At 44.8% G+C, this 12,041-nt stretch overlaps 1 protein-coding gene across 1 annotated transcript in view; it reads left to right on the forward strand.

Annotated features, from left to right (window-relative positions):
- Positions 1–12,041, forward strand: part of TRAM2 (translocation associated membrane protein 2) — an 82,541-nt gene that overhangs the window by 39,338 nt on the left and 31,162 nt on the right. The window contains exon 2 of the mRNA XM_049765517.1: positions 10,343–10,406. Within this exon, the coding sequence (XP_049621474.1) occupies positions 10,343–10,406 (64 nt within the window). The remainder of the gene's footprint in view (positions 1–10,342; positions 10,407–12,041) is intronic.

Raw genomic sequence — 12,041 nt, forward strand, 5'->3', positions numbered from 1 at the left:
GTCCTACCCTCAGTACTGTAGTCAGAGTCCATTTACCCCCCTCTATTTGCTTCCTTGTAAAACTTCTTTCAGAACTGCAACCATGACCACGCTCAGTTGTATCAGTGCCATGGTGGCCTTCCTGCACTCACATCTAAACTGCTACCAAATTGTAAACTCTCTCTAGTCACCTATCTAAAGTTCTGCACGCTTACAACCCTTTACTTTTTCTGCTTTGAGTTTTAATTTATTTTTAAGGTGCAATTACGCCTAAACTTTCTTTAATTTTGAAAGAGCACAGGGATTTCTAACAGTAAGGCAAGACATTTTGATTACCTACAAATAAGATAAATGAAAATGTCTGTGGAGATTTAGAGCAGCTGTTCAGGATGTTTTGATTGCCTGTAAATAACTATAAAAACTATAAAAACATAAATAAACAAAATGAGACAACAAGAGCAAACTGTTATATTCACGTCATCCATTTTACCAAAGAGAAGGACAAACTTCAGCCTTCAGTATAGGGTCCTCAAACTTTTTAAACAGGGGGCCAGTTCACTGTCCCTCAGATCATTGGAGGGTCTGACTATAGTAAAAACAAAACTTATGAACGAAGTCTTATGCACACTGCATATATCTTATTTTGCAATGAAGAAACAAAACAGATACAAATACAATATGTGGCCCACGGGCCATAGTTTGAGGACCACTGGACAGATGTTATAGACATTAGTGTCCTGCCAACCTGATGTATTCAGTTAATGATGGGATATTAATAGATGACCTAGTAGTTCCAATACATCCTAATTTCTTTCTTTCTTTCTTTCTTTCTTTCTTTCTTTCTTTCTTTCTTTCTTTCTTTCTTTCTTTCTTTCTTTCTTTCTTTCTTTCTTTCTTTCTTTCTTTCTTTCTTTCTTTCTTTCTTTCCTTCCTTCCTTCCTTCCTTCCTTCCTTCCTTCCTTTTCCTTCCTTCCTTCCTTCCTTCCTTCCTTCCTTCCTTCCTTCCTTCCTTCCTTCCTTCCTTCCTTCCTTCCTTCTTCCTTCTTTCCTCTCTCTCCTCTCTCTCTTCTCTCTCTCTCTCTCTCTCTCTCTCTCTCTCTCTCTCTCCCCCTCTCCCCCTCTCCCCTCTCCCCTCTCCCCCCCCACACACCTAACGGCACTCAAAGGTTACTCCTGGCTCTGTGCTTAGAAATCACTTTAGGAAGCTCAAGGGACCATATGGGATGCTGAGGATCAAACCCGGGTAGGCTATGTGTAAGTCAAATGCCCTATCCACTGTGCTATCACTCTGGCCCAAGGCACAACCTGTTTGATTCTACCAGCGTGTCACTGTGTTTTCTCTTATACACAAAATGTAGTCTGAGCTTTGCCATGCAGTATAGGAGAAATAACTTTCAAGAACAGTGATCTTGAAACCACTGAGCAGGAACAACCAAGCAATACTTGGAGGAACTGGGGGTACCCCAGGCCACTCTTTATGACACCTACCTAGCCGGTTCAGTTGATTCAGTGCTTGGGTGCTTGTGTGTGCATGATGCGATGTTGCCTTAGGTCTGGTAGTGCTGGGGCTGTCAGGTTCATACATGGTGGTACTCTGGGGAGCCACAGTAATTTGCATTCTTCCTCTTGCCATGGTTCCATTCTGATGGTGATGGAAGTGAAACACTGTCCCTCAACCACTTGCTGGTTGTCAGACTTGATTGCTTCCATGGTAGTTTGGCAGGCTTTAGCTTCAGGATCTTCAGAGATACTTGTCCTTTTTTCTTTGTTTATTTTTATGACCATGCTCAGGGCTTACTCCCAGCTTTGTGCTCAGGGATTATTCCTGGTGGGGTTTAGAGTGTCAAAGATTCACCCCATGTCGGCCTTTTGCAAAGCAACCACCTTCCCAGCTGTACCATTTATCCAGCCCCAGAAGTGCCTTTCTTGAAAATTGTAACTTCAGAGATTTTGCTTTCTTTTGTTGGGCCAGGAGGCACACCTGGCTGTGGTCAGGGTCTGTAACCTATTATTCTTGGTGCTTGAAATTGAACCTGGGGCTTCGGTTGGCCAAGTTTGTGCTGAAGCCCTTTGAGCTATTTCCCCAGCACAGTATCGAAAGCTTTTAAAACTATCAAGGTTTCTTTTAAAATTGCTCTCAGTTTCTGTTTCTTTGGAACCAATGAATATAAATAAGCAAGTAATAGAATATTATTGCTGCTATTCTGTTGGTCTTTTCTCAGAAATATATTACCTACATTGTCATTTGGCATTCTAATTTAAAAAACTGTGATTGTGATAGTTAATAGTGAATATTTTTCAGAACCTGGGCTTGCAGAGAATATGGGGTGAGAGAGAGAGAGAGAGAGAGAGAGAGAGAGAGTATTTAGCTTTGCCTAATTTTTATATCAAGGCAGTTTTTCAGATGAGAAAACCAGAGAGAGAGAGAGAGAGAGAGAGAGAGAGAGAGTGAGAGGAGAGAGAGAGAGAGAGAGTATTTAGCTTTGCCTAATTTTTATATCAAGGCAGTTTTTCAGATGAGAAAACCAGAATTCGTAGGCATTGCTAGAATCCACACAAAAAGGTACAGCCAGAGCTCTGCTCCCTGCCTGCGGTACTTAGCTGTCCCAACCAGCCTCTGGACATCTAAAACAGGGACTTTCAGAAAGCAAACTGAAAAGCATCTTTGTTCCAGCAGTATCTGCCTTGTCTTGAAGCAGAGAGGGCAGCAGACCTGTGGACAACATGTTTTGGCCATTCATTTGCAAGGCACAGGGGTGGGGGCTTGTGCCTACTGTGGTGGAGCTCAGGACCTTGCCCCATCTCTCCAGCGTGATCTGGAGAGGTGCTGGCCCCCAAGAATTGCAGTAGCAGTATTATTTCTTAATATGGCCCAAAGGTACACAGATGACTTTTCACAAAGAAGCTTCCCCTGAAGCAGGAGATATGGGAAAGGAGGGTGAAAAGCCTTTTCTTTTAAAAGGGGAAGAAAAAAAAGAAAAGAAAAAGGAAAAGAACCAAAACACGGATGCTTCCTTACCAATGGGTGTGACTTTCAAATGTTTTCCTGTCTGACTGAAATTTTCCTATCCACTGTCCCGGCCGAAATATGCAAAATCAATTCAGGGGGAAGTCTGAGTCTGGGAGACCCATTTGGCTCCTTGAAAACAGGCTGAGTGGAGGGTTGGGGGGTGGGGGGAAACGTTGCTGGTGGCTCCATCTGTTGTGCTGCTGGGGCCGAAGGAAACAAGGTGCTGGCTGGCTGGCTGGCTGAATGTGTCACTTTCCACAGTGGCAGGGGATAGTGGGATGTGTGGCAGCCAGAACTGCCTTTGTGCACACAAGGTCTGAGTCTTTGTCCCTGCATTGTGGCTCATCTGCAGCTTGTCCCAACCCAGCCCTTGTAGCACATGCCAGAAATAAATAGAATCAGCCCAAATCTGACATGTGACCTCCATCCCAAGGAAAGCAACTTGCAGGGAAGAGGGAGGCAAATGGGGTGTCTTGGAGTCTGCTTTCCCCAGTGTTTGGAATGAGGCAGGAGGACAAGTACAAGAGGGAGGCAAATGGGGTGTCTTGGAGTCTGCTTTCCCCAGTGTTTGGAATGAGGCAGGAGGACAAGTACAAGAGGGAGAGGTAGGAATGTTTTCAACTTCAGGAAAAGAAGATTTAAAGGAAGGGAAGGGCTCTTAGAAGGAGGTAAAGCCTTGAAGACAAAGGGAAGTAGGTACTGAGCTTCCTTTTGTTTGTTTTTGTTTTTAGGCCACACCTGGTGATGCTAATAACTCCTGGCTCTGCTTTCAGGAATCACTCCTGATGGTGCTCAGGGACCATATGAGAAGCCAGGGATCTATCTCAGGTCGGCCACATGCAAGACAAGCACCCTACCCACTGTATTCTCTCTTGAGCATATAGCTCCCTGAGCACCTTTTGGAAAGGTGGGAAGGACTTGTTAAGACCCTTAGAGGGCTTATCCTTTGATAGGTAAATGGACTATTAATACCTATGAGTGGGGTTAGTGGGAGAATAGGTCCCAGGTCCTTCATCAAAATTGCTCAGAACCCTGCCTGGCACTAAGTAGGGTCTTGCAAAGATTACCTGCCCTTACTGGTTGTGTTAATGGACGCAAAGACAGTTGTGCAGAGGTAAATATCTTGATGCTGCTATGCCTGCCTCTAGGCCTGGGATCCAAGCTCACAGTACGCTTTGCTGCACCCACATCCTGGGTTGATTGCAACCAGGAGCTCAGATTGATGTATCCCTAATACAACATGGCATGTGGAAAGACTAGGTTTTGTCATGGCTAGGAAGTGCACTCAATGTTACTGCTTTTGTGCCTGATGCCAAATTCTGGTTTGGAGTTCACTGAAGCTCTGCAGATGTGTGGAGGGGAGTGGGTAGACTAGGAAGGGGGTAGGGCAAAGGGGTTGATGTGTGGTCCCAATGTGGCCCCTGCTACATAATTTAGAGTTCTCCCTTTGCATTGGTGTGTTAGCACTTTGTCACTTTTAACCTTTCACCCACTGAGTCTGCCCTTTAACATGCTATTAAACTTAGTAATGTTTCCTATAAACAGCCTTAGCACAAGGAGAAATCATTGCAATGACATTTTTAATAGGCTCGTGTTTCTTAGCCATCTCTGCTGCCTGAATCAAACCTGTGCACTGAGGGTTACTAGTTGTTTGTCCCTGGTCTAAAGTTGAGAGAAGAATGAAGATATGGGGGTGCCAAAGCACCTTTTGGAGCAAAGAAAGAATTTTTTTTTTATGTTGGAGAAAAGGAACTTTTTATTTTTATGTTTTGAGTTGCTTTTGCAGTTGTTTAAGGAATGTGGGGTTACCAAGAATTGATGTAGGGAGTTTAGTGGTTCTGAGACAGCTGAAAGCCAAGTTCCTGGCCTCCTTCAGCCAAGGAGTGGGATTCCAGTAGAATGAATGTCCTCCCCCTTTTTTTGTGGTTCAGTCTCATTTCTGGCTGTTTCTCTTTAAAACAATATATATATATATATATATATATATACACACACACACATATATATGTATGTATATATAAAATTTATATATATTTTTTTACACACATATGTTTTTGGGCCACACCTGTCAATATTCAGGAATTTATGAGTTACTCCTGGCTCTGTACTCAGGAATTACTCTTGGCTATGCTCAGGCGACCATATGGAGTGCTGGGGAATGAACCCAGGCTGCCAGCTGCATGCAAAGCAAATGCCCTACCCTCATACTCTCTCTCTCTCTGGCCCCAACTTTTTAGTATTTGATTTGGGTCATTTCAAAAAATCCCCTCCCCAAATAAAATGCAACTCATTTTATATTGTCATTACATTTTTGTATCATTTCCTGTATCCTAGGTTTGCTTTGGGATTAGAAATCTCTTTTTGGGGGGCTTGAATTTTGGAGTCATATTCAGCAGATCTTAGGGTTTACCTCTGGTTCTGCATTCAGGGATCACTCCTGGTAGGGTTCGAGAACCATTTTTGGTGCTGGTATTTGAAACCAGCCTAGCCAAGCACCCTACCCATTATACTATCCCCAGCTTCAAACAAACTTAATTCGTATAATGAGTAACTGGAACCTGAAGCTAGACCCAGAGGTAACCTGCCTTGCAGGTGTGAGACCATGAGTTTGATCCCTGGCACCATTCTCTATAGGCAATAATGATCCCCAGCACTACTGATGCCATTCTGGTGCCACAAGAAGTGCAACCCCTGGTATGTACTGTACACATAAACAGTATATACAACATCTAGACAGTATATACAGTATGTAGCTCCAGCAATGCAACGCTCTAAAATAAAAAAAAAATAGGGACAGAAAAATAGTGCAGTGGGTATGGTGTTCGCCTTGCACACAGCTAGCCCAAGTTCAATCTTTAGCATCCCATATGGTCCACTGAGCACAGAAAGGAGTGATCCTTGGCTGAATGCAGAGCTAGGAGCAACTCCTGAAAGCTTCAGGGTATGGCCCCCAAACCCAAATATATAAAAAATAAAAAAATAAATGGACTATATGCAGGCAAGAAATCATGTGAGGCAGACCTGTATGCCAAATGCTTTGCCTGCTTTTTTAAAAAAAAATAAAGACTTCCTCTTTCAGGATTTGGGTTAGCAGGCCCAGTGCTTGTGTATACGCTCTCACAGAGCCTGTTTTACTTGGCTGAGTTTTGCTGTGTCAGACACGGGGGATCGAGCCTATGGGAAAGATTCATGAACAGCAGTGGCCTGTATAAAGGCGATCTTATTCTATGAAACACTTATTTGGACGTTTGGCATTAGTAAACATAAGACTGACCCACCATATTTTACATGTAAATGTACTCTGAATGCTTTTTGCATACACTGACTTGATTTGTGCCTTGGTCTCTAGGATACTGAGACAATCATCTGATTAACAGAGCTAAAAAAAAGTGATTTAAATATTTGTTAATAAGTTACAGCTCTTTAAAATTTTCTTGTAGAATAGAAAGTAGGATTTATAGGCTGTGAGGGTGGGAAGCATAGGAGATTCAGGAGGGGCGGCTTTGAGGTTCCCAGGAATGCAGGACCCGCTGTTTATCCAGGGGTCCCAGATGAGGGTTGTGTTTGATCTCACAGCCATCTGGGATGAGCTGATTTTCAAGCCAGACCTTCCAACTGCTCTGCCTTAAACTTGGGAAAGCTCCATCCTTAGTGATATGGATCTGCTGGCAGTAGAGGATCTTGCAATTTGGCCCTGCATAGAGCCTCAGTCACATGCTCCTTGTTATGTAGTTGGGAAAGAGGGACCAGAGAACTTGGCCAGTATGGAATGTCCCCTGAAAACGGCTGTCTCTGAGGTTTCCTTAGGCACACCAGGCCCCAGTGGTCTCCAACAGTTTCTTAATTCTTTAATTCCTTGGATCAAGTTCTTGAATATCAACTGTTCAGGTTGTCATGACAAAATAAAATAAGATAAATTCCAACTGAATAAAGGAATAGGAAAAATTCTGAGAGTTGGTACCCAGTGTGTAGGGATCAGGCAGCTTGCGTACTACTGGGCAAAAGTAAGAAGTAGGTTTTTTTACCTTACTTATTTCTAAACTGTTTTTGCTTTTGTAAACTTTTTTACATCTTTTGATTTTAGCAGAAAAATTTACTTAAAAAAAAGTTCTAGGGGACAGATGATAGTATGGTGGTTTGGGTGAATGGCAATATAATTCCTGGTATCAACCAAATGGTGTAAGTTTGACAGTGTGTATCCCCAGAGGCCTTCACTGCAGGATCCAAGCAACATTGTATTCTAGGGTTTTTGCACTAAACTTATGGTCCAATTTTCTAAGAATTGTCTCTGGGGTCCTGGGACCTCCTGAGCACTGCTTAGGAGTCCTTGTGCCCTCTGCCCCTACAAAATAAATTCCCTGAAGAAATGACTGGGAAAATGTTCTTAAGACTTGGCCGCACACTTGAAAACTCCGAAGAGCCTGACAACATGCTAATGCCCCCAAGGGCCGGGCTTAATTAGCAGGGCAGGGGGGTGGCCCCTACATAAAGCTTTAAAAAGGTTCCCCAGGGATTTGAATGCTGTAGTTGAGCATTGGCTGACTGCATGCCAACTGATAATGTGGCTTAGCCAGTGGACTTGAAGCCAGTTGAAGAAGACTCGAGGAATGCACACAGTGGATACTGGCTCTGAGCAGCAAGTCTATGGGGACTCCCACGGGAGAGTCTGGTCAGGCTTCGCCAGTGACCAGTACAGCACATCTTCCTTCCCCACCCAACACTCAACGTAGGATAGGATGTCCGATTGGCAACAGGAGCAGGAAGAGCAGCTTCTGCAGGAAGCCCCAGGGCTGGGAAGAAGGCAGGCTGGGACTGCGGATGCTGGTCAGCCCACAGCCCACAGAAGGCCAGTCTCCTCCATGGCTCATCCTGATGCAAGCTTGTTTCCTGAAAGTACGAATCCTGATGAGAGATTTGTGCCAGGTCAGGGGACTGTGTTTGGTGAATGTGTTTACCCACCTGTCTTTCTGCTTCCTCCCATCTCCTCCAGTATCCTCAGATCTCCTCCCACACACACATCTTATCTAAAATGACAAGGAATCCCTGGGGGCCAATAGGTGGATGTACAGTTATGGCTTCAGATCACCTTGGCTAGAAGGATATAGTGTGTGTGTGTGTGTGTGTGTGTGTGTGTGTGTGTGTGTGTGTGTGTGTGTGTGTGTGTGTGTGTGAGGGGAGGACCTATGATGGAGCTGGAAGTAGAAGCACCTTCTGCTAGATTAGCAGCTGATTTGTTTGTTTGTTTATTTTGGGGCCTTACCCGGTGGCTCTCAGGGGTTACTCTTGGCCATGCACTCAGAAATCGCTCCTGGCTTGGGGGACTTTGGACACTGGGGGGTGTAACCGCGGTCTGTCCTAGGTTAGCAAGTGCAAGGCACATGCCCTACTGCTTGTGACACCACTCCAGCCCTTAGAAGCTGAATATATCTCCGGAAGGTGAGGGAGAGAGGCTATAGAGGTATGCAACTCCCACCAAGGAGGCAGAGCAATTGAGTGAAGCTTAAGCCGTGCTGTGTTCGGCTTTTGAGTATTTTCTAGGCTGAGTTTATTCTGAGGAAAAAGCATTTACTAATTGCTTCTGGTATGGTTACTTGAGAAGGGAATGCATTTAGGGGAGACAGACAGTCCAGTCCTTACCTTTCACGAAGTGATGCCAAATGAGAACTATAAATGTTTGTGGGGCAGCGGTGATACGACTGGGGAGAGGAAGGGTACTTCCAGAGGAAGAGGAGATCAGAGCCTAGAGAGACTTATGGAAGGCTTCTTAGAGGAAGTGATGAGGGGCTGAGTTGTGAAGAATGTGAGACCTGACCAGTTGAGGTCATTTGTTTGCATGTGTGTGTGAGAGAGAATGTGTAAGTTGTATGAGAGGGACACAGTGTGTTTGTGTGTGTGCGGGAGGGTGTGTGTTTGGAGTGGAGGGAGGGATAGACAGGCCCAACATCCTTCCATCCTATGAGAGCGAATCGAGTGGTTTGACTGAAATAAAACACATCTGTGCCAAAGAAATAGAAGCCTGGCAGGGGCTTCAGTAACACACTGAAATTTTGGTCAGGGCTTGTTTTTCAGAGCACCTTCTACCTAGTCTGGTTGGACTGTTTCTCCTGTGTGAGCCTGACACAACATGCCTGATGCAGCAGCACACAGAAACTTGTGCATCACTGGCTGCCAAGAGCAAAGGACACCCCACACCTACCCTCAGCAGCCTGTGACCTTTTTCTGTTACTGTTTCCAGGAACACCAGTTACTTTTTGGCAAGGTGTCTCTGGAGGCCTCCTGGAAGAGACCTATGTCTCTGTCTAGTGCTTGAACCATGTTCCAGAATCAGGTGGCTCTCAGCCTCTCAGCTGCACATCAGAAACATCTGGGGGAGTTTTCTACAATGCTAACAGCTGGACCAGTGCCAACTCAATCCCTATATTCTTTACATGACATTATTTGTTCACAGAGAGTGAAGATCTCATTTAATTTTAATTTTTTGTGGTCGAGACTTGGGTCATACACAAGCAGGGCTTAGGGTTTACTTTCGGCTCTACATTCAGGGATCACAATTGGTGTGGGGACATACTTAGTGCTGGAGATTGAATTTGGTTAGCCGAATACAAGGCAGGTGCCTTGACCCCTGGACTTCCCTTACACCTGCGAGTTATGGTTTTAAAAGCAACTTTTAGAGGAAACAAACCAGTCGTGAAGGGGAATCAAAACCCTGCAGGACGGTGGATCTGAGACTAGCAGATGGAATTCTCTGTTTCTGAAGCCTAGTTTTAGATCTTGGGGAGTTGCTGTCAGCTTGCTGTTAATGAATGCACGAACTTCTCAAGGGTTGCATCCTAGCTCCTCTAAGTTTCTGTCTTTCTGATTGCTTGAGTCCTGAGGAGAAAAAATCATAGTAAGGACTAACTTGGACAAATGACAGAAGGGTTACCAGATTTGTCCTCTTAGCTTGGGAACTCTTAGCTGACCACGCAGTTTGTTTCATTTCAACTGTGGAGAATTAATGTTCTCCAAACCTCCCGGGCTCTAGATTTCTGTGTTTGTTATGGACAAAAAGTGCTGTTATCTCTGCTTTAGGTAAAAGCCCTTATCCAGAGGTTCATGATTCTGAGAGGTCTGGGTGGCGGAGACAGTATATGCCTTGTGATGCAAGACCCTGAGTTTGTTCCCCAACTTTGCATGGCTCAAGTGTACCCTCATGTTTCTCTAGCGCCCTCAGAGCTGAGCACTGAACCCTTACACCCCAATCCACGCCACCGTCGGTTGATGGATGGGTTAACCCTAGCAGAAGGTTTCACCTTTTTATTTTTCATGATGCCACCCAAAAACTAACTGGGAACTTTCCCTTATATTTTGCAGGTTACCGCCAAGACTGCCTTCCTATTTATTTTACCTCAATATAATGTTAGCATGTCTACAGCAGGTAAGGAAAAGTGTTTGTCTCCTTGTCCCGACACTATTAATGGGAAGGTCAGGAATCCTCCTGCATTGTATGTTTGCTCCTTTGTGAACTATAAACCCTGTAGCCAGCATCCTGCTTCCCCTGGTTAAGACATAGCTGCAGGCTACAACCAGTCCCAGCCTGTGGTTCTGCAGCTTTGGGGTTTTCGGGTTCACTGGTGCAGTCAGGCACAGCTTCCCTTCCTTAGTGCAGATCATTGGGTGCCTTCTTGATGGGCCATGATGTACTTTTTGTACTAAGTTTGTCTCTGTGCTGTTCCTGCTGTGGTTGAGGGTATTGACTTACCTTTAGGGGGAGGTCAGTTGCCTGAAGGACAGTGAATCCATGACTCTGGCTGAGGGAAGATGTGTAGCTTCAGCTACCTTCTGAGTTGCCCAGCTCCCTGTAATCCCTTTAGCTAGAGGAAAATATGCTCTCAGGCAACTAATTGAGAGGCACAGGCAAGGGTAGAAGAAAAGAGTGCTCATGAATGCAGATATAGAAAGTGCTGTGGGCAGCTGGCGTCAGGAAATGAGGGAGACCTCTGCACATCCCAATACTCAGTCCACCCCAGGGAGACCTGGAATTTGCCACACTTACTGCTGGGTAGTTCAAGTCCAATTTAGTCCATCTACTCTCACCTTCCTGAGACATCCTTAAATCCAACTGCAAATATGACTTACAAGTTACATTCTTTGAAGAATTATGCTTTTTTAAAAAAAAGCACATTATATAATATTTGCTTCCTATTGTTTGGGGGCCACTCCCAGAGGTGCCTAGGTATTTCAGATTGCTTTCTGCTCAGAGGTCATGCTTGTCAGATTTTGGGTGACCATACAAGATGCAGGGGATCAAACCTAGGGCAGTTGTGTATAAGGCAAGTAAGTGCTTCACCTCCTTTACTATCTCTCTGGCCACCAATTTTCCCTCTTTTTTTTTTTTTTTTTTTTTGGTTTTTGGGCCACACCCGGCATTGCTCAGGGGTTACTCCTGGCTGTCTGCTCAGAAATAGCTCCTGGCAGGCACGGGGGACCATATGGGACACCGGGATTCGAACCAACCACCTTTGGTCCTGGATCGGCTGCTTGCAAGGCAAACGCTGCTGTGCTATCTCTCCGGGCCCCAATTTTCCCTCTTAACCATCTTTAAATGTGTGGTTCAGTTGGCATTAAGCACTGCCATATTGTTTTCGCTTCTGCCCAAACCCTTCATCTCTAAAACTATTCAGCTTGCAGAACCAAAACTTTGTACCATAAATTCTTACTCCCCATATGTCTGTCCCCTCTCAGGCCCTAGCCATCAATCAAAATCAGCCTCTACTTTCTGTCTCTGTGGATTTGACTCTCCTGGGCCCCTCATGTCAGTAGAGTCTGCTAGTATTTGTCCCTCTTCTACAGGTGAAAATTGATTCTTTAAAAAAAATTGGGGGGGAACTGGAGTGATCAGGTAAAACATTTGCCTTGCATGTCAACAACCCAGGTTTGGTGTTCAATCCTAGGCACTTGGAGTGATCCCTGAGCTCAGAGCCAGGACTAAATCCTGAGCATTGCTGGTTGTTCTTCCCCACCCAAATTTTTGTTGGTTTTTATTTGTCTGTTTTGGGGCTACACCCAGTAG

The sequence above is a fragment of the Suncus etruscus genome, chromosome 18 (genome assembly GCF_024139225.1).
Source record: "Suncus etruscus isolate mSunEtr1 chromosome 18, mSunEtr1.pri.cur, whole genome shotgun sequence".
Taxonomy (NCBI): Eukaryota; Metazoa; Chordata; class Mammalia; order Eulipotyphla; family Soricidae; genus Suncus; species Suncus etruscus.